This window comes from Rhincodon typus, chromosome 21 (assembly GCF_021869965.1).
Source record: "Rhincodon typus isolate 14 chromosome 21, sRhiTyp1.1, whole genome shotgun sequence".
NCBI classification, from domain to species: Eukaryota; Metazoa; Chordata; class Chondrichthyes; order Orectolobiformes; family Rhincodontidae; genus Rhincodon; species Rhincodon typus.
The window spans coordinates 38,420,394-38,444,298 of NC_063352.1; the positions used below are offsets into that span (position 1 = coordinate 38,420,394).

Consider the following 23,905-nt stretch of genomic DNA (forward strand, 5'->3'; position numbering starts at 1 on the left):
TGACCTTTACTATAGTCATGAAGAGGGATAGCAGCAGACGGTATGGGAAAGTATTTAATTGGGGGAGGGGGAATTACAATGCTATTAGGCAAGAACTACAGAGACCAATAGGCATCAGATGTTCTCAGGGAAATGCACGACAGAAACGTGGAGGTTGTTTAGGGAGCAGTTGCTACAGATACTGGATAGGTTTGTCCCACGGAGGCAAGGAAAGGATGGTAAGGTGAAGGAACCTTGGATGACAAGACATGTGGAACATCCAGTCAAGAGGAAGAAGGAAGCTTACTTAAGGTTGAGGAAGCAAGGATCGGACAGGGATCTGGAGGTCTACAAAGGTAGCCAGGAAGGAACTGAAGAATGGACTTAGGAGAGCTAGAAAGGGGTATGAGAAAACCTTGGTGGGTAGGTTCAAGGAAAACCCCAAGGCTTTCTATACTTATGCGAGGAACAAGAGGATGGCCAGAGTGAGGGTAGGGTGAATCAGGGGTAGTGGAGGGAACTTGTGTGCGGAGTCAGAGGAGGTAGGGGAGGTCCTTAATGAATACTTTACTTCAGTATTCACCAGTGAGAGGGACCTTGACGTTTGTGAGGACAGCATGAAACAGGCAGCAATGCTCAAACAGGTTGTTGTTAGGAAGGAGGATGTGCTAGAAATTTTGAAAAACATGAGGATAGATAAGTCCCCTGGGCAAGATGGGATCTACCCAAGGTTACTACGGGAAGCGAGGGAAGAGACTGCTGCCCCTTTGGCAATGATCTTTGCATCCTCACTGTCCACTGGAACAGTACCAGAAGATTGGAGGGTGGCAAATGTCATTCCCTTGCTCAAGAAAGGGAATAGGGATGATCCTGGAAATTACAGACCGGTCAGTCCTACTTCTGTGGTGGGCAAATTATTGGAGAGGATTCTGAGAAATAGCATTTATGATTATTTGGAAAAGCACAGTTTGATTAGAAATAGTCAGCATGGCTTTGTGAAGGGCAGGTCATGCCTCACAAGCCTTACTGAACTCTTTGAGGATATGACAAAACACATACATGAAGATAGAGCAGTGAATGTGGTGTATATGGATTTTAACAAGGCATTTGATAAGGTTCCACATGGTAGGCTCATTCAGAAAGTAAGGAGGCATGGGATTCAGGGAAATTTGGCTGTCTGGATACAAAACTGGCTGTCCAATAGAAGACAGAGGGTGGTAGTAGATGGAAAGTATTCAGCCTGGAGCTCGGTGACCCGTGGTGTTCCACAGGGATCTGTTCTGGGACCTCTGGTCTTTGTGATCTTTATAAACGACTTGGATGAGGAAGTGGAAGGGTGGGTTAGTCAGTTTGCTGATGACACGAAGGTTGGTGGAGTTGTGGAAGTGTGGAGGGCTGTTGTAGGTTGCAACAGGACGTTGACAGGATGCAGAACTGGGAAAAGAAGTGGCAGATGGAATTCAACCCGGAAAAGTGTGAAGTGATTCATTTTGGAAGTTCGAATTTGAATGCAGAATACAGGATTATTGGCAGGATTCTCAGCAGTGTGGAGAAACAGAGGGATCTTGGGGTCCACGTCCATAGATCCCTCAAAGTTCTACCCAAGTTGATAGGGTTGTAAAGAAGGCGTATGGTGTGTTGGCTTTCATTGGCAGGGGAATTGAGTTTAAGAGCCGTGAGGTTATGCTGCAGCTCTATAAAACTCTGGTTAGACCACACTTGGAATATTGTGTTCAGTTCTGTTCATCTCATTATAGGAAAGATGTGGGAGCTTTAGAGAGGGTGCAGAGGAGATTTACCAGGATGCTGCCTGGACTGGAGGGCAGGTCTTATGAGGAAAGGTTGAGGGAGCTAGGGTTATTTTCATTGGAGCGAAGAAGGATGAGAGGTGACTTGGTAGAGGTGTACAAGATGATGAGAGGCATAGATAGTGGATAATCAGAGACGTTTTCCCCAGGGCGGAAATGACTATTACGATGGGGCATAATTTTAAGGTGATTGGAGGAAGGTATAGGGGAGATGTCAGAGGTAGGTTCTTCACACAGAGAGTGGTGAGCGTGTGGAATGCGCTGCCGGCTGTGGTAGTGGAGTCAGATACTTTAGAGACTTTTAAGCGACTCTTGGATAGGCACATGGAGGATAGTAAAATGTAGGGGATGCAGGGTAGATTGATCTTAGTAGGATAATAGGTCGGCACAACATCGTGGGTCGAAGGACCTGTACTGTGCTGTCCTGTTCTATGTTCTTAACTCCATCTGGTGTGAAAAGGTGCTTCCTGGTATAATTCCTGAATGGTCCAGCTCTAATTTTCATGTCAGGTCCTTGACTGTCATTTAATGCGGCTGGTATTCCCAAAAATAAGATAGCACAGCACTTTTACACAGAGAGTGGTAGGAATCTAGAACCCATTGCCAGGGGTGGTGGAGGAGGCAGGTATGATAGGGGCTTTTAAGGGACTTTTAGATAAGCTCATGAATTTGCAAGGAATGGAGGGATATGGACCAAGGGCAGGTAGAAGGGGGATTTGTTTAATTTGGTACTATGTTTGGCACAACATCGTGGGCCACAGGGCCCGTTCCTGTCCTGTACGGTTCTATGTTCTAGGACTCAGCTGGTGGATGGACCCCTGTTGTCCACATTAAATCCATTCATTGATTCTCTAAAAGTTCCTATATCATTAATTAGTCGAAACATAGAATTCCTAGTGTGGAAACAGACCATTCAATCCATTAAGTTCACACCAACACTCTGAAAAGCATCCCACCCAGACCTTTCTCCAACCCTATCACTGCATTTCTCATAGCTAATGCACCTAACTTGCACATCCCTGGAAATTACGGGCAATTTAGCATGACCAATCCCCCTAACCTGTTCATCCTTGGACTGTGGCAGAAAACCAGAGCACCCGGAGGAAATCCACACAGACACGGGGAGAATGTGCAAACTCCACACAGACAGTCGCCCGAGGGTGGAATCAAACCCGGATCCCGGGTGATGTGAGGCAGCAGTGCTAACCACTGAGCCACTGTGCCGCCCCGATAAGATTTCTAAAAAAACTGGCCACCACTTGAATAAAATTGAAATAACTAACAATGTAAAAGAATCTGTGAAAGGATTGTTCCAAACTTAGAGTTTTAAGGACAACTCCTTGAGTTTCACTTTCATGGTTTATAGGTGAGAAGAGTTCTCAATTGGATCATTACTTTATGACTGGAGGACAGACATTCAGGATCATAATTTTAATCTACATATGCAAGACAACTCATTAGCTTTGTCCTCAGACAGCAAAGCAACAAATTGCCAATGGTGTGCTTGACAGTTGGTTTAATTATGTTGGCCAAACGTTTTGGTAAATGCTTCTTTGGAGTGGATGTTAAAATAAAAAGAACATTGTATACTTATAGATTGCTTCTCCATCACAAAAGCCCTGATGGAGTGACAGACAGCAGATCAGTCAGGCTACTTGTGGTCAGAAGATGTGGCATTTCCAACTAGTGTTAATTAATGACTTGGAAACCAGAAATGCCAATAGAATACTTTGCTGCCACTGTCAAGTTAAGACATGACTAATGAGCACTGGGAAATTACACTAAAGGGCAAATGTTGTCCACTAAGTATTATCTCAGCAAGCAGTCACCACGTTCAGGAGAGAAGAAAAAGGAGGAAAACAGTGGCCAGAAACAGCGACAAAACCACAGATTTTAAAATGTTTTTTCAATACAGAACAAGACGCACACATATCAAAGATAGCACTTGCAGAATGCTGTGCAGCAAAAAAATGCTACCACATAGGGCTATGTTTTCTTTAACATGAAATATTGCTTTCTAATCACAAAAATCAAAACAAATGACAACTCTTTCCAGCTGCACATTAAGCTGACCTCACACTGTTTAGTCACCATGGAAACAAATGCATAGGCTCTAACACAAGTGGCAATAGCAACAAATCACCTCTCACACAGGTACATAAGCTCAGAGGCAGAGCTGCTGTAGGGGAGGTGGGATAATTGCAATCATCTTTGGGGTCAGCCAACATAGTTTAAATTTGCAGGTCCTAGTAAACTCTGTTGCCTGACTTTGGCCTCCTTGTGAATTGTAATGCTGCGCAATTCCCAACTTCAAACAGAAATGGTGGCACTGGACATTTCCCGGTTTAGTGCCTTTCCTGCATGTTGGCCAAATAGCACACTCTACCAAAATCCTTCCCTCTCTGTGCTCCCCATGTGCCCTTCCCTGAACAAGCAGGACAAAGCTCTGCCGTGTGAAAGTTACACGCCCAGGTTTATAATAAACGTCTGTATTGAACACGCAACTAATGTGGGAAATTCCTTCAAAATAGCCAAACATTTACGAACACAACGTGACACTGGACACAAGGGATGTGACAAGCATTTGCAACAGGGCAACGCAGGTTACAAAACCAGGACAGTTACATGAGAAATTACCTGTATTTCTTCAAACGGGCACTGAGGAAGGGGGTGTTGGGGTGGGTGAGGGGGAGAAGGAAAGAAATCAGAACAACCATATGACTAGATGATTACATAAAAGATGAAAATGTAGTCATTACACAAATTGAAAGATTTTTGAATTTACTTTTAGGAATCAGGTGGTGAAGTGTGATCATACACTGTCCCTTTGCACCTGTAAACCCAGTTTCAATTCAGGTGGAAAAGATATTTCATCTCCACTGACTGTCAGGACCGTACTTGAATTGAATGTGGGTAATCTCAGCTCACTTGTGTGAGACACTAACATAATTCAGTACAACCCATTTGTAAATTGTCATTCTATGTTTTGCATTGGGCAGGAGTGTCACACTGGAGGTGTGGAGGCAGCACATCTTGGCTTTAGCGAAAGACACATTGTTGAAGTCGAGTGAGACAGCTTTCATTTGCATCTAAAAATGGTGCAGAAGCTTTGAGAATATTTGATCCTGACACTGGATAACAAACACAGGGTACAGTCTTTCATTCCAACATTGCCAAATGTGATATTCATTACAATTACATTAAAAAAATGTTCTCATTACATATTGGATGGTCAGAAAAATGGGAATGAAAATACAAAATCTAATCATTATTCAATGTTGTAAATTTGGTAATAAAAACAAGACAACCTACTCGTAAGAACTAAAATGAATGCAAGGAAGGACAAATTCAAATTTACATGAATTTTCAGCAGAGGAATATATCCTAAGTGAAATTCAGCTTATAAATAAGCTTGATATCTAGTCCTGAAGTTTCAATGTAGAATTAGATCAAACATCCACAGTTAACAGGGATAAATAATAGACAGATCAATGAAAATATACCTTCTCATGTCAAAATATGGGGGAAAGGTTGTATTTCAACTTTTAATGATGATTCTACTCTTATCAATGAGTGTACATCCAGTTAGAATTAAAGGATGCCAATGGTTTGCTGAAGAGTACTGTTTTGGGTAGTAACTTGCTGTTAAGCAACTTAATTGCTTCTCAAAGCTTAGGAAAAGAATGCACTGTGATAGTTTAATGAGAGCACACTAGTTAATTCAATCAAGTTATTTAAAAGTATATCATTTAATATAAGCGGGAGAAGGGTCTAGACCCACAATGCAGGATATGATCAAGATTGAAAAGTTAAGAAAAATATTGAGGTTAATTAAGAATTTATTTAAATTAGCAATCAGGTCGCAGCAAACCTGAATTGAAAAATGTTTGTTTGTAGAAGGAAGTGATGACTGTGGGATTTAGAGGCTGTTGGGATGATTCAGGGGAGGTGAGGAGTTCTATAGTTACAAGTTTCTGTGAAAGCGTCAAGAAGGGGAAACTTAAACAATATTCAAAAGAACTGGAATCTTGAGAAGGGAGCAAAGTAACAAGAACCAAACAGAGTTGTGTAAGCTGTTTGGGAAACCAGAAAATTGCTTCAAGATTAGTTGATTCTTTGACAATCCATTATGATATTTGTTGTGGCACCAGCCTCATGTAGGTGTAGAAAGGTTGCAAGGAGCCTGTGGTCCGTTACCCTCCTTATTATTGAAGGAACAGCAATTGAATGGGATACACCAAGAATAGTGCAGTGGTACCCACTTACCAGGGACAATTTGTCTTAAATTATGATGCCCTTCGATATTACTCATTGCAGAACTAATAATGGCAAGTGTCTTACCTTCTATGTGGCATCTCCCGGTCTTCTTCTCTAGTCCTTCGGAGAATTGAATCATTGCAAGGTGGTTCAGGGGTAGTTGACATAACACTGGGGAATCGGGGCCTCAGTGTCTGCTATAACACAAAGAACAGGGTCTGGAAATTTTCTGAACTGCATAGTTGAATCAGAAGTGAGTCATTGTACTGGGAAGCTACATGTTTTAATTTAAAACAACAGGTCGATTCTTTTTATTGCATTAAGGACACTTAGGTGAAGATAACTTTTTTTTAAAAAACAGATTATTTCTGATCAGCGATTAAATATATCAGGGAATTTCATGGATAGTTTCCCTCAGTGAGCTCCAGTGAGTTCTCCGCAGCTCACCTCACTATGTGTACCCACCGTCTCACTGGTACAGCACTCGCACTATTCTGCGACAGCAAAAGTACTCATCTGTGCCAGGACCTTTCGGGACTCACACTCAGTGCCATATTTCAAGGCCAGCTGTCCTCCAGGCCAAATACTGCCAGCCATGAACAGATCTTCATAGTACATGCAGTGGGAAGGATATCAAAAAGGAAAGTCTCCGAGGGCACACGGCTGATGACGTCTCATTGGAAATCGAATCACACAATTGTAAATGTATTTCTATTTTACACAATCATCTGTCACAGCAACTGTAGCAGTAAGACTCAGGTTACACAGGCTACCCATCCTTAGCACCATACCATGTTAGCACCCTGACTGAAGCGTTGCTACTTTTTTTCCCAAATGCTTAGTGTAGCCTAATATCATGTCAGATTTGAATATGAGAGCATCACATAGTGTAAACCCTTCAAACAGGTGATGACATTAACTTTTATTGAACTACAGGAAAAGCAAAGATTAAAAAAAAACAAAAAAAATGCATTTTTTTTGGGATGAAACAGAAACTGCTTGCCTTTTGAACAACTAATTCGCAGTCAATGAACAATAACATAACCCAGCTCACATCTGTGGAAGTGAGGGTCAATTAATTCCTGACAACAAGGTGCAGGGCTGGATGAACACAGCAGGCCAAGCAGCATCATAGGAGCAGATATGATGCTGCTTGGCCTGCTGTGTTCATCCAGCCCTGCACCTTGTTGTCTCGGATTCTCCAGCATCTGCAGTTCCTACTATCTCTGATTCAATTAATTCCTATCTGGTTCGTTGTGCCTGAAGCTGTACCACTCTATCATCTGAAAGTGATGTTCCTCCTACTCAATCTTCCTCCTCAGAAGACTGCTGCCATTCTCCCAGCTCTTCAGCGTTCATCACATCCCTTTCTTTCTCTGTTCCAGTTGTGCAGAGCCACAGTATGCAAAGATAACGTTGCACGCTATCTGGAGCGTACCTCCAGACCAATCCAGCCATTGAAACCTTATCACTAGGAAGCCTGTCTCTGCTCCACCACAGCCTTGCAGAAGATTGGGCTGCATTGTATCTACATTCGGTCTCAGTCAGGGAGTAGCACAACTGAGTTATCAGTCCTGGTGGCAGAGGGTATCTCATGTCCCCTCATAACCATCCTTATAAGGCATACTGGAATGAAAATGAAGCAGGAACCTGACAGTGTCAAGGATATAGGCATCATGTTGATTTGCACAGCATTTGATGCAGGACTTCCAAGCTGTGATACTGTTGATCACAGATGACTTGTATATTTAATGAATGGAAGCCTTTTCTCTTGATGCAGTCAGCCACATAATGCGAACTGGGCACGGTCTGTAGCGCGTTGCACCTAGGGGAGCCAAATGTTGGCAAAACCTACTGCCAGGCTGTAGTACTGACATTGGCATTGGCAAACAAAATGTGTGGTGTGATCTGGCACAAATTACAGCAGTAACAGCCTTTTGGAAAATTTTGTGGGTTGAGGATTGAAAGATTTCACAGAGGTTCCCCCGTAACTCCTTGGAAACAACCAGTTGCATAAAAAGTTGGTGTAGCTTGACGTTCACCAGGCTTGAAGTCCTCCTCCAACAGATGGCACAGTTCAGGGATATCCTCACCCGGAAGAAATGGCATTGAGAACGACGGACTCAAACTCCTGTACCTCCTCTGCATCCTGAGGTGACTTTGTGCTGCAACTTCTTTATCTGGCAGTCATTCAGCACTAGCCATGCAAGTTGCTGCAGGTCTTGGTCTTTGTCGGTGCATTTATTTTTCCTCCATTTCTCTGCACATTCACTGCATTTTCTTTCAGTGGTACAGGCAGGGGTCAATCTGAAATAGCCTGGCACAAATGCAGATATCGAATCAATTCACTTGAAATGAATCAATTCAGATCACTTTAAGATCTTGAGTGAATGGGATGCCCATCATCTGTACAATGACTAAAGTGGATTCATTAGCATCATATTAGGTTTTGCCCAAAGGCAGATCCTGGACTCATAACAGATTTACAAACTTCTCAATTATGTGGAAATCTTGGCATCTGCTAACTTCCTTCAATTTTTACGCCATCAAACATTAATAACCTCTTCTCTTTTTCTTTGAAGTCTTCAGGAAGGAAAGACAGACTGAGAATTTAAGATGTGGCCTAGACAGACTCTCTGGGTAGTATTTAACGAGGACTGTAAAGGCAGGAAAAGGTGGCAGAAGGACTTATTTAGGTGCGAGCAAAACTCTTGGTTTCCCATGTCAGGTTGAGTTTGAGAGATGAAGCGGGTGGCATGCCAGAAATGGCTCAGCTTTCTTGGGAAGCTGTTTCTGACCTGTACATGCTGCTCCAACAAACCCAGGGGCTTTGGAGAGAATTCATGTTCCATTCACTGATTAAATGCTGCCCAAATACTTGAATTCTTGCACCTTTACTAGATTGTTTTCCTTTTAAGAATGCGTGAAGCAGGCAATGGTGATCCACCACTGAAAACAGCCAAGAAAATGGCTCACGATAGCATTAGCACAAACAAACACCGACAGTATAAACAGGAACTCCTGTCAAAAGATTGAATTTGACAAGGCAGGGAATGGCAAAATGCTTGTAGCAAGCACAGCATGATGATTCAGACAACTAATGACAGCAGCATGAACTTTGGAATCAAAGTGAACTTTGGCAGAATGAAAATGATGAATTGGATCCTGAAACTAATTTTCTTGCACAAAAGCTACTGTGACTAATCACTCAAGCGCATGGTAACTGTCGGACCAAGCAGCTGGCTAAAATTTAAGTTTCTAGTTCAAGTTGAGATCTCAAGGGACATTGAATCATTTCAAATTAATTGGGCAGATGCATTGTCATAACCATTTCATCCATTCCATTCACCTCCCAGTTTCAGTTGTTCTCTTTCAAGTTTCAATGCTCCATATTTGTTACACACAACGCTTCATGTAGGCAAAATCACCAGCTATGATGTGGGCCATCTGACCCCACCTACATGAAGGGGCTTACATTCAGGGGAAATTGGTAGAACTGCACTACTCATTCTTCACAGTATACATAAAACTGTCTGTTTGATTGGCAAACCAACTTCACATCCACTCCAAAACAGCTCATCAAATGGGTTGCCGAAACATGTCGGTAAAGTCAGCAACATTTATTTTGGATCATAATGACAACAAAACTGCTTGCATTATGCTGTTTCTGTACAGAAGTTCATCTCTCCATCTGCCCTCCCTGTTCATTATAAAACACAGTACAGATAGAAGAGAATCTTGAGTTCTAAACAGAGGAGGGAAGTGGTAAAACAAAGACTGGAGAATACAACTGAAATGTCATTGGAAAGCAACTATTAATTGCTGGTCAGCTTTCACTGCTGCCCATTTTCATAGATTGCCTGAGGATTTTTTGCTTGTGATTCACATAAACTAGAACAGAAACTATCAAGCAATAAAAAAATTAATCCTGACTTTGCTGTATACTGCATTAGTCTTGGTGTCCTAACACAAACAATAAAAGATTAGCTTAATATAGCCAACACCTTTTTCTGTTATCTTACAGTACTGAAAAACATTTTGAAAAAAGTCATGTCTTTTCCTTTCTTTATCAATAGAAAAAAAAAGTGTTACTTGTCATAAATTTTCTAAACTAATACAAACTTGCACCGTTAAAGCACCTTTCATTCCAAAATATTTTATCATTAAGTACTTCTTGAAGTGTCGTTACACTAATAATGTAGGACCAATTTTCCTTACACCGAGGTGTGAACAGCCTTGGGACACACTGGACAACAAAGACTCTGTATAATTGCATGTTACCATTCTCTACTGTTTTGACTATTTGATTCCCATATATCTTTACTTTGTTATATTTATTTTGTTGATGCCTGACCTACAATATTTGGGGCATGCTCAATGTGTCATCAGCTAAAACCACTGAATCTCTTTCAGCTGCACCCTTCACAAGAATATACTTCCTCGCACTTATGCCTATTTCCAGTAAATTCCTCCTGATTGGTCAGCATGAGTTTGGTGGAAAATTGAAAAAAACTGCCATTTACATTGTACATCCAGTTTCCTGAGGGGAATTTCTGGTGATTGAATTCTTTTTGTGGTTTACAGATGTTATTAGGGCATTTTGTATTACTGACTCTAAACAACCAAGATAAGTCATGGGCAATTGTTTTGTATTTAGTTTTATTTTTCTGACAGTTCCATCAGAATATTTCTCAAACCATAGAAATGTTGGTTTTGATGCCAGAATTATTCTCAAAGGGTTAACACAACCAACAGATAAAACATGCGCAAACAAGGTTATAAATAGCTGTCAAAGTTACTTACCATTGTACTCAGAGGATCACAACCATTAATGGAGTTAGGAGTTTCCATTTTACTGCTGCTGACATCTGACAAATCTTCATCTAAATAGGTTGAAGATGGGAAGAGGGGTTCAAACGTCAGGAACACGAGACAATAATGTCAATGCACGAAGCGGTCATAATATGTCACGAGGAGGGAGCACAATATATAAGCTGCCACCATTCTTTTTATCTCAATCCATTATATCATCACTCTGCTCATTTTGTCAGTTTAACAAGTAATAAAAGCAAAAAAAACATGATTTGCAGAATATCTGTAAAACCAAAATACCATTTGATTCAAACGGTAATTTTTATATCTGAGAGAAGAACAAACTTTCAGAATTTTGGGCAGATTTCATCACGTTTTGAAGCAAAACATGTCAACTGTCTTCTATAGGTTACTATGTAAGGCAAATTTGCTTGTTAGAAAAGTCATCAACCATACTTCAATGGACACTTCTCAAATTTCAAATTAATTAGTGTAGTCTCAATAGCCTGAAATATAATCACAACGTGTCGTTTTCAACATTTTGTCCACAGTATTAAGAACCTCTGAGATAATTTACAGTGATTATATTCTTAAAGGCAAATGTTTTGAAGAATGGAGGGTTAAAGGGGCAAAGTTTTCAAAAATGTACTCAGCAAATTAGTTTTTAAATGTCTGCTTCAATATCTTTCATAACCTTGTATTGCATGTCTGCATACAAATGGAGTAAGTATTCCCAACATTTTTTTCTGAAAGCCAGTGTCCCCTTTAAAGCAGGTCCCTCTATAATTAAAATTACAAACAAAGATATTTGATGCATGGACCTTGACTGAACAATCTGTGCTAATTTATTTTTTCCTTCCAGTGATTCCTTTTAAAAGAATAATCTATTTTGCAGCTCTGATCTCTTGCTAACATTGCCATGACTACCATTTGGAATCAGAGTTTCAGCTAGACCACCCAATATGCATTTAATGTAGCATCTTAATCTTTCTAAAAAAGAAATGGCGCAAGAGATTGCTACAGATAAATACCTACTGTGCTTTTGTTTACGTGTATGTAAAGCTAGATTAAAGTAGGTTTCTCCAAAATTCCTAAGAATACAAATAAAATTAAACATATGTAAACAATGGGAACATACAACCAAACATTCAATATACATTTAAAAAAAATCAGGAGTAATGCTCTGGCCAGAAGTGCTTAGAATGCAGAACTCAGGACCACAAAGTAGGTTGAGATGAATAATGTAGGTTCACTTTCGGGGAAGCAAGATACTTGTCTCTAGTTAACACCGTGAGGACTGAAACCTTTTTTTTTACCCCCGCTACAAACAGTTTCCTAAATATTGATTTCATCTCTCTCACTGCTTACTACCTGAGGCTGAATAAGAGTGTTCACAACCTTGCCATCATAAAACCCCAAGATGAGTTTCTGAGCCCAAGTTGTGTTGTCACTAACTTCAATCTTCATAACATTGCCCAACTAAGACCCCAGTCTTAGCTCATGTACTGCTGCAATTATTATCCATGCCTTTGTTTGATCTAGATTTGACTATTTTAATGCTCCCTGGTCAACCTCCCACTTTCTACCCTCCATAAATGTGCACTCATCCAAACCTTTATTGCCCATTTTCTTCTTGGCAGCAAATCCCAGTTGCCCACTGTCCTTGCAGTTCTCTGACTTACACTGGTTTCCATTTAAACAATTCCTTCATTTTTAATTTGTCATCCTTATTTTCAAATCCCTACCAAGACGTTCCTCTTCCATTTTTCCAGCCACACAACCCTCCAAGATATCAGCACTCCTGTATTCTAGACTCAAGTATCTCGAATTATAATGGCCCCATCTTTGGAATCTGCGTCTTCATCTGTCAGGGTCTTAAACTCTTGAATTCCTTTTTCTAAACCTACTAGCCTCTTTTCTTAGTCTTGCCAGCTTTTCAGATACTCCTTATAATCTCTCTCTTTGAGCAAGCTTTTGGTCATCTGGTGCAATATTTCCTGATGTGGCTCAAAATTAAGTTTTGCCTACAATGCTCCTCAGACCATGGGATATTGTAAGAGATTAAATGTGCAATTGGTTGATTCTTCAGTGATATTGAAAAGAACAGTAGGATATAATTAAGTGAAGAGTAGGAGGAAGAAGTTTGTTTGAAGCGTAAAATATGGCACAGACATGTGGGGCTAAATGATCCGTTGATTGAGCTGTTATTTCTACATCATAAAAAGACAATGGTAGATATGCTTAGCAAGCTAGTTACCATCCATAGAAAGAAAAGCTGATGTTTCACATGTAACCTTTCTACAAAATTGCTTTACGTTTCTTTTTGCAGCCTGTTCTTGTAAAAGGATTCCTCTCCCTTGTCTGAAAATCAAGAGGCAAAGCAGAAATGGGACGATTTCCACCATTGTTTATCATTGCTGTCCAGGTGCCCAAAGTTCTGGAGTGTGACTTCTGAATTGAATTCTGCATTTCTGAACTCTGTAGGTAAATTAGCGCTCACACCCCTCACTGACCAACTTAAGTACAAGCTCAGTGACCCAGAGCTTACACGCATTAAACATTTGTACACCTGTTTCAGATGATGCACATTTTAAAACTTAAAACACTTATATCATGAAGAATTGCATCTGGAAGGGATATCTTAGGCCAATGTGGAATTCCAAGCCTATTTTTTTCAAGCACCAATTCAGATTAGGTTTATGGTTGAGCGACAAGAACCCACACATAAAATAAACTTACCATTTCATTTTTGTTTAAAAGAATATAAGAGCATCCAAATTTGACAGGCAAGAAAAGACAAGTTGATCCATCATGCCTGTACCATACCATGAGTGCCACAACAGCATTAATGAACAAAAACCTTCTGGTTGAGGCAAAATACAGAGAAATTGCCCAAGGCCAACACGGAGTAAAGTCGTTTCCCCAAACAATCAAAGACAGTTCAAGAAATCACAAGGATGAAGTATTTCGTATGTTTTCTAAGTATCTGGGGTTAAGCATTCTGTTTTACCAGAAAAGAATACATCTTCTGATGAAAATGTCTCTTTACACAGTTGGTGTATCCCACCTCACTTTCTTGGCTGACAGTCTCAACAGCCAGTAGGCCACATATGCAGAGCCTAATTGCTAGAAGTCTTAGAAAACACATCTTCAGACTGGAAAGTTTATTTTGTCATCTACATACCTTGATAATCTTGTTGCCTGGGAAACGTGCATGGAGATTTCGGTCTTCCCTAAAATAAAAATTTTAAAATGGGACATTTATGTGAATACATTGTAAATGAATGTTGTGCAGCATGCACATGCATATTTCATTATCAAACTTCACTGCAATATTTAACATTTAAAAGAAGGAACAGATCTTAATGTGCACACCATGGAAACACTTGTGGCGCAATTATTTAGCAACCAGCCAACAACCAAAGCAACTTAGGGTCTCCTATATATGGTCTCCTGGTATTTTAGGTGGTTTTTGTAGTAGGAGAGAAAGAGAGAGGTGTCAAGTGTTACAAATATTGTAAAAGGGAGTTCCAAAATATGGATGCATAGTCATTCAAACAAATCTGGCTGATAAAAAGAACAAACAGGAAAATAAAAATAAGTCAGTGGTGGAGAAACGGAAAACACAAACCTAAGAAATGGCTGTGTCTGGCAGAAACAAAGACTCAAGGGTTTGAAGATTATGGCGAAACTCAGACAATTCACTGAGCTCCAAGTAACCAGTGGAACTTAGCAAAGACACAGGTAATGGAGATTCAGACTTCAGTGTAAATAAGAACAAAGGCTGCAGTATTCTGGCTGACTTGTAATTCATCATAAGAGTAGGGTTGGGAAAACAGAAGTGTCTGGTCAGGAGAAGGCTGCAGAAAACAAAACTAAAACTGCTGAAAATCTGAAACATAAACAGAAAAATCTGGAATCATTTAGCAGATCAGTCAGCAACAGATTAGCTAGCATTTCCGGTATAGACACTATAACAGAAACCAGAATTGAACAGATTGCACAAAAAAAAAAAATGAGAACAAGAGGGACGGAGACGTGATCGGGGAAATGTGATTTTAAAGTGATTAAAAAGAAAATGAGAGACAGTTAATAGTATAAACATGAAAAGGTTAGGAAAATGCATCACCAGTACTGGTAAATGGGATTAGGTTGAAGGTCAGGTGTTCCTCACATGCAGGTGCAGATTCAATGAGCACTATGCTTTTATGCTTCTGTAAAGGAAATTAATGGCACAATACGTGAATAACTGAAATGACTGCGCTTTCTTATATCAAACACAATGAACCAAACAGTAAGCTTAAACATGACGACTGAAATAAATGCATTAGAGGCAATTTTGACTTTCAGTAACCAAGACAGAAGCAATATCAATTCAGATTGTCCATTTTGGATCTCTCCTGATTATCAAATCCATTGACAGTCCATAGAAGTTGATTTTTTTAAAAAATCGTCACGCAAAGTCAAAGTGACCCACACTAGGTGTGAGAGGAACAAATGAAACAGTGTCTGATTTTCTTTCAGCAACTTAAAATGAGTGAGTATGTGTCTGGCTACATTTCAGCTTTAGCAAGCTGAAGCCTGGAGCTGCAGGCTGTGTGTTTGTGACCACAAATTGTACTAAGTTTCCTATTTCAATCTTGCTGCATGGAGTGGAGTCCAGTGGAAATCAAGGGTTTCTTTCATAAGAACCAGGGAAAGCTGACATACGTGATAACACAGGAGCTGATGTCCATCCTATGAGCTTCACCAGGGAAAATGTGTGGCCTAGGGAGAGTACGAAAGAGGAAGGGTCACCGGACCCGAAACGTTAACTGTTAACTGACCCCGAGAAAGTAAAGGACACTGGGCAAAATGCTCACTTAGGGAGCCAGTTTAGACAGGAGGGATGAATAACCTTCCACCTGAGACGTGACAGTTCTGTGATTTTGTGCCCTAAGTACAGGAGTAAGTTGCTTAGATCACACCATTGCTGATCATCTCCCAATGTCCAGAGGATACTGTACTGCAGTCCAGTCTCATTTTTAGATAATTCATATTTTTTCTTGATTATAGTACAGGTTAGTTGCAATTACATATTCTTGATAGATCACTAATCAAAACAAATTAAAGCTGGCATTGTGAGACAACAAGGTGCAGGGCTGGATGAACACAGCAGGCCAAGCAGCATCATAGGCCTAGGCCCGAAACGTCAGCCTCTCTGCTCCTATGATGCTGCTTGGCCTGCTGTGTTCATCCAGCCCTGCACCTTGTTGTCTCGGATTCTCCAGCATCTGCAGTTCCTACTAAAGCTAGCATTGTGCTGTGTGGTGACATTCAGCCAGAATTGCAATGAAACGATGCGAATGCCTGTCACAGCAGCTGTGTCGGGAGTAAAGCAGCAGTAAGACGAGTTAGTCACAGTAACCTGCTGTTGATAAATCACTCAAAAAGAGTTCTTATTTTATGATAATGAGACCTTTGAACACTTCAGTTACAACATGTCCACTGAAGATCTTCTATATGACAAGAATAGGAATTTCACACAAGCCTTCTTTTGCTAATCTTATAAATTAATAGTTACATACAATTCCGTAAACTTTAAGGTTTGGTCTCCGTCTTAGTCGTGGCTCCTGCACAAAAAATTCATTATCTTCAGGCGATTCCTCTGATGTTGATGAACTCGCCTGCTCTTGTCCGTTCCTCTTCTGACAGGAATGACACAAAGTCTGAGAGATAACAGTGACTGGAATATTCCGTGGCAGGCTCTGTACAAGCAGACAGAAAAAGAAGAGGATTAGATCAATCTAAAAAGACATTTTTCTTTCTGGGACATCTTTCCCATAAAGTTTCCCCTTTTCTCACCTCCTTCCATACACCGGAGAATTATTCCACACAAATCGAGGTGTCCTCTAATACTCAGCCAATCATTTTTTATATCTTATCAGAAATAAGGAGCGTCACTCAATTCTTTGATTATGGAGAGCACTATTGTACGCAGGATCTTAGTCACATAGCTATGTGAAAATACAGACTGACACATAAATAAATGTAAACACTCACTGTTTCCAGTGAGGGTTGCTGAATCGTGATCAGGAGTAGACGTGGGTCTCTTTTTTAATGACTCATGACACTGGGCAGTCCATTTATCTTTTAGAGAAAGGACCTTCAACTGTCCTTCCTGAAAGGATTGGTTTTCTTTTAGAGATCAAGCTCATCATCCTTATACCCTTTCTTTGGTTCTTCAAATACATGCTACAGAACTCGACTTCAGACTACAGAAGAAATGAAGTGATTTTCTCCAATTAAAAGGCAGAGAGAATTAGACCATTATGTTACGTACACTATGAATCCTTACTTCAGGATGAATTATGCATAATTCAGGACTGTCCTTAGAAGTGATATGGGTTTCCATGGATGATTCTAAATGAAAATGAGAGATCACTTGCAGGAGTGAATGTGAGAGTGGCGGATTTAATGCCACCTTTTGAGAAGTTCTGGACATTAACTTTCCAACTGCGTGCTCCATGAAAAGTGTTATTAGAACCATAATGAGTTTCAAGTATTTTTGAGCCAGACAGTCTGCATTCTGTTATATTGCCAACTGAATCTTACAAGAGTCTGAGAATCAAATGTGAAATTCAGCACAAGTCAATCTCAATACCAGGATCAACTCGCACCACTTTTCCGCTTTTCACAAACAGCAAACATGTACTGCTTATTGAAAGCTTTGTTAATGGCCCAACTCCTCTCATTAATATTCAGCCTTCTGTATTACCAAACTCACCAAAACAGATCTCATGAAAACTTGACAAGAAACTTAGAGCAGGTACAGATCAGATTCAGCTTGCTCCAAACAATCTCTGTCTTGGACACTGGGCACCGACATCTCACGGCACTCTTCATGGGCACCAGCTACACATATCTCACATCCATGGACATTGGCATCCATTATGTGCCAGCCTCCAACAAACCTCATGCCACATCTCCAATCCTCTTAGAATGCTGCTGCACATCTGGACTCTTCATTCACGGTCAATGTGCTCACTCACTGTGCCTACCTGGATGCTCACAGCATCCCTGCCCTGCCTTGCTTTTTTGCGCATTGCCCCCTCACCCAGAGGTTCAAGGCTCATATTACTTCTGTGTTGCCATGCCATTTAGCTCAGATACAAAGAAAAGACATTTGTCACATCTGTCAGTTGGCCTCGGCCAAGTTTTGTTTCAAGGGGGTGGGGGTTTGGGGTGGTGGTGGTGGTGGTGTTCGGCACAGTAAGTCAAAGACAGCCTCAGCAACTTGTGCAGGAGCTTGGACACAGTCAGTCAGGCATTTGGGGTGGTCAGAGTCAGGATAATCTGGGGGTGAGGAGCTGAATGTTGGGCAGCCCATCACCCATCTTGTGTATTGCTGCCCTATTCTGTGCTGCCTTTATAGAGTTATACAGCACAGAAACAGACCCTTTGGTCCAACTTGCCCATGCTGACCAAGTTTCCCAAACTGAACTAGTCCCACTGACCTGTGTTTGGCCCATATCCCTCTAAACCTTTCCTATTTGTATAGCTAGCCAAATGTCTTTTAAATATCGTCACTGTTCTGGAATGCGACGGGGGGCACATATTTAGGGAGATTTACAAATATCACTGGAAATGTTTATACGGTACACAAATATACTATTTTTATGGCATATGTTCCACAGTGTTGCCACTGTGCACTTTTGGTGGATGGGGTGCCATGGAAAATCTAATATTAAAAATAGGTTATAATCGTGTTACAACATGAAGTAATCTATCAAATCCATAGAATGTTTTCGGAAAATACTTGCATGCACTGTGATGTACACATTGGTAACAAAAACAACAACAATAAAACACTGCTTAATGTTTTAATCATTTCTGACAATTTTTAGATTTGTGACGCATGCTTGTGTCAATTAAATTTGGAAGACTGAAGATTAAAAAATGTACCTTGTAGATTACACTAAGTGTACACATGCAAAATAACTTACACATATGGTCTACTAATGTTTCTCTATCAGTTGTACAGATTTTTATGTTCTGCACAGTCTGCAAAACATAGGAGTTCTAACATTAACATCTAATTTCACTGATTTCGGGCATCCTTGGCTTGCTGTTTACTGACTGACCAGAGGTGGCACTGTTGTCAGCAGCTGCAGAAGGGCTGCAGAGTTTCTCACATTTAGTGTGCAGCCAAAGGGAAGAGAGGGAGGCAGGGAACTGAAATACCAATTTCAAAATACATTTATTTCAATTTTATAAAGCTATGGCACACAGAGTACCTTTTCAGGGCACTGAGCACTGTTCACTGAATGACTCACCTTCACTAATGAATCAAATTCTGGAAATAGGAGAACTAATTTGATTTCATAAAGTTCTTTGGCTAAACCTGAGCTCCAACTTGTAGCTGCTTTAATTGCTTCTCTTTTTTTTCCAATTTATTAACTTACTTTTAAATGCTTTTACTATGAATCAAATTTGAACAGACAGAGGGAGGAAGGACAAAGTATCTAACATTGGCTGGGAACACAGAAGGAAGCGTGAGTATTCGTATGAAAAGAGAAGGGCTGGATTGTGTACAGTATCTGGAGTCTGGAGATTACCTTTGTAACCTGCAGTCAACTTGGGATTCAAAATGGGAGAATGCTGTTGGGATAACATTTTGGGGAAGTGATGGTCTAGTGTATTAGTTATACATTAAAAATATCATTTTGTTTCTTTCTTCTTTCCAAATTGTTAAGATGTAAAGTGGCCTAAAGGCAATTACAGTTTTGACATGCCTCCTTTGTCAATTTTTAGAGCTATGTTAGCTTCTTTCACAAGTGACCAAAAGCTTGATCAAAGAAGTAGGTTTCAATCATAAAAGAGGAAAGAGAGGTCAGGAGGCAAAGAGGCTTGTGAAGGGGTTGGTCCCTTTCTCCAAGTCATTGATTTGAATTGTAAATATTTGACGTCTCAGCACGGATCCTTGGTACTTAAATCATCACATCTTGCCAATTCAAAAATGACTCATCTACACTGACTTACTGTTTTCCGTTAGCTAACCAATCAAAGCTCATTAACATCAATGACAGGTATATGGCCATGGATCATACCAAGTGTAATAGGGAGTGGATGACACATTATTAGCAAGTAGTTGATGTGGTATCCAAGTGTACAAGAATACTGCCACCATTCTTCTCTCATTGGTTGGGTCTCAGATCCTAATTGGCTTACATTGGTAGAGGAACAATTACAAATGAGTCTGAACAAGAAAATTCTCTTCTTAAACTACAAGATGAAGTTCATTACATGATGACACACAAGCTACATTATCTAGTTAAACATTGCTACTAAGACCATTGGATGACATAAATGACACACCATTCCTCTCAAGATCCAGAGCTATTCTTCCAATTTCACCACCCAAGATTATACATCATCATCAAAGATTATTGCTGTCTCCAACATTAACCTTCTCAGAACTATTACCTTATATGATATCTCAACCAAGGTTTCTTCCGATTCTTAATATTTGTCCATTCATGTACGTAGTTACATTTACCACTAATCCATCATCCCCCAAGTCTCTGACTTTACAAATTCAAGGGCTAGATGATCCTTATCTAGAGAACCCTTAGTCTTCTGAATGTCTTTTAATGAGTAACTCTTGCCTGTTGAATGACAGCAATTTGCTCCTGGTCCAGTTGTTCCCTGACTGGTTTCTCTTTAAATGGATTGGACATAAATTGGTGTCTCTTGACCTATTCACTGTCTCTTGAAACAAACTGAACACCTCCTGCTCTCACAAACTTGTTCAGGTCTAGACATGTGTGCAGGCTCAAGAATGAGAAATATTGATTGTAAATCATGTGCACATTCTCAACTCTCTTTGTGATGCAGGGTTGTTTGTAGCATACCTGAGTTAGGCCATCTGGATCATGTAGTTTCATCTCTAACAATTGTAACTCCATTTCTTCAGTCATAGTATTTAATTTGATAAAACAATGGCACACATTCCTGCATCAAGCTTAGTTTTAATGTGATGTCCATTGATATAAACAGGTTCCATCTAATTGGAGTTTTTTGGATCACCAATTTCCATTAGGAACGCATTAGGTGTTTTTTTTAATGCTGGTGGTTGTATCCTATTAACTGGTTTGTATGAAACGGGTTTTGACATTTTCCTGCTCTGAAACCGTCTCTTACGTCAGCACATTATCTGGAAGTGAAGTAGCAGGGAGTGGAGGGTGGGAGAGTGGGACAGGTCATCGGTAGAGGGAGCAGTTGAGAAGAATGAGGAGAGATAGTTTACCTTTCTGATAGCCATACAGGATCGAATTTGTGACTTTGTTCAGAGCAGGTCTGGTACTATCATATATATGGGTGAACACCTTATTTCAGGGATTCACACACCGAAGTTCAGAGAGATGAGAGTGGATCTGGGCAGTAGCACAGCAGTTAAGGACTTGGGAAAGCATTGGAAGGCAACTTGCAACTTTGAAGGGATCAAACGTTTTATTCTAACAGATGGATAATAACAGTAAATTTGAAGGAAAGCTACTCAGAACCAGACCAGAAAGGACGACTAATAATGTCAACAAAAATAGGAGCCGAGAACAGAATGTCAATTGTCAGCAGTTTGCTTGAATCAAAGTCAGGAAAGTAGGTGGTAGGACCTCATCCACAAACTAGTCAGAAAAGGGAGAAAGATGTAAATTCAGCATTTGGGCAAAGGGAATATACAAGAAGTGGCCTAGGAAAAGGGAAGGAAGTAGCAGATGGAACTGAATTAAAGTTCTCAATCTTGGTAGCAAAGACGTTTATGAGCTCCTTGTAGTTAATGTTGGGGTTGAGGGCAGAGGAGGCAGATAGGATAATCTAAAAACAAATTGTGGTGGATCAGAGAAATCGGAAATTATATAGTTAATGATGATCTGTAAACACTGAGCAGTTTTTTTAAAAATGCTTGAGAGCATTGCCTGATAACATTTTAGCACAAGAAACAGTGGAGGTGAACAGCAATGTCACATTGAAAGGGAACATACACAAGGGAGAAAGGAACAGAAGTATGTGCAGATATGGTTAGAACAATTCAGATGGAAAGAAACTTTTTGTGAAGCCTAAGTAATGGCTCAGACCATTTGGGTCAAAAATCCTATTTCTGTGGCGTAATTTCTCTGCAGCTTTGAGACAAAACCAGGAAATCAGCAAGACTCCCAACAATAATATTTGCCCTTGACTGACTCTTAGAAAATCCCACAAATGCCACATGCATGGCAGATGAAAAGACAGCCTGCCAACCAATGGAGGGGGTTCATTCATGAAGAGCTGCTGACATCAATAGGTTTTCCATCACAGAACCACAGTTTGCAGCTTAATACAGCAAGCTTACAACACAGGCATTTTCTTCACACAGCACCTACACAATAGAATACTAACTATTCTCCTATTGATGTGCAGAGGTCAGTGAGAAAACTGGAGTTTGGGTTTGTTGAGCTTACCTGAAAGTGTTAAATACAATGTTGTCAAAAAGGATATCAGCGTCCTTTAACTACCCATTAGGGGTAACTAGAGCTATTTGCTGGGCCAGAAACCCATGGGATCAGGTCAAATGCTGATTAACACTCTGGCGAATATTACATTTCATTGTATCCCAAATGGGCAGGTAAAGTTAAAATTACCCTCAATATATCAGCTACATCACAGACTCTAAATGTTCAGTTTAGATTCATAGAATCCCTACAGTGCAGATAGAGGCCATTTGGCCCATTGAGTCTACACCAAACATCTGAAGAGTATCTTGCCCATACCAACTCTGCCACCATGTCTCCTGCATTGACCATGGCCAGTACACCTAACCTGCACATCTTTGGATCGTGGGAGGAAATCAGAGCACTTGGCAGAAACCTAAGCAGATACAGGCAGAACTGTCCACACAGACAGTTGCCCAAGGATGGAATCAAACCCGGATGCTTAGCACCGTGAGGTAACACAGTTAACGGCTGTGCCACCAAACCGCCCAATGCATCAGCTACATTACAGACTCTGTGTTCAGCCTAATTTTTAAATTATCATCTCTGCTAAATAGGAGAGAAATGGGGATACTGTGCAAAAAATAAGTATTTTGCAACATTTTAAATTGCAACAGCAGATAGTTTTGTCTGTTTAGAAGAATGATAACAGCAGATGATTGATGTGATGCTAAATGCCAGGATAAGGATGGAGACAGCCAGCATTTTGTGAAGATACATGAACAAGAAAACTCAAGTTTGCAACAATGAAAAGCTCATAAGAGTCTCATTTCTACCCGTATTTCTGTACAGCTCAGAAAACTGATCAATATACAATGAGCTGCGGAAGATAATAGAGGCCTTTGAAATGTGAATGTTTAAAGTTCCACATACAGACCATAAAACAAATGAGAGGCATTTGAAATTATCAGAGAGAAAAAAAAATCTCTTAAGAAGTGACGTCCAGAAAGGAAAATGTCAGCATTTTAGCCATTTTGATCAGAACCGAAAAGCCACAGATCTTTTCTGGAGAACAGTCCACAGGTCAGAAGTAAGATTGATCTAGGTGTAGTTTTGGATAGTAGATGTCATAGAGGGGTTGTACATGTGTTTCAGTGGATATGAGGGGAAGACACAAGACAGTGTGACATACCATGACAGCAAGTCTCCAGGTCAGTGTAGCTACCATTAGTTGTAACAACAGCAGCAATATTTATGTGTCCGAGACATCAAGAACTGCAGATGCTGGAGTCAGAGACAACACAGTGTGGAGCTGGAGGAACACAGCAGGCCAGGCAGCATCAGAGGAGCAGGAACATAGAACATAGAACATAGAACATAGAACATTACAGTGCAGTACAGGCCCTTCGGCCCTCGATGTTGCGCCGACCTGTGAAATCTGAAGCCCATCTAACCTAAACTATTCCATTATCATCCATATGTTTATCCAATGACCATTTAAATGCCCTTAAAGTTGGCGAGTCTACTACTTTTGCAGGCAGGGCATTCCACGCCCTTACTACTCTCTGAGTAAAGAACCTACCTCTGACATCTGTCCTATAT

At 40.4% G+C, this 23,905-nt stretch overlaps 1 protein-coding gene across 1 annotated transcript in view; it reads right to left on the reverse strand.

Moving 5' to 3' along the window:
• Positions 1–23,905, reverse strand: part of card11 (caspase recruitment domain family, member 11) — a 221,073-nt gene that overhangs the window by 60,404 nt on the left and 136,764 nt on the right. Inside the window, exons 8-12 of the mRNA XM_048609736.1 lie at positions 16,424–16,603; positions 14,041–14,089; positions 10,848–10,927; positions 6,129–6,241; positions 4,425–4,445 (exon numbers count right to left, since the gene is read on the reverse strand). Coding sequence (XP_048465693.1) covers positions 4,425–4,445; positions 6,129–6,241; positions 10,848–10,927; positions 14,041–14,089; positions 16,424–16,603 — 443 coding nt within the window. The remainder of the gene's footprint in view (positions 1–4,424; positions 4,446–6,128; positions 6,242–10,847; positions 10,928–14,040; positions 14,090–16,423; positions 16,604–23,905) is intronic.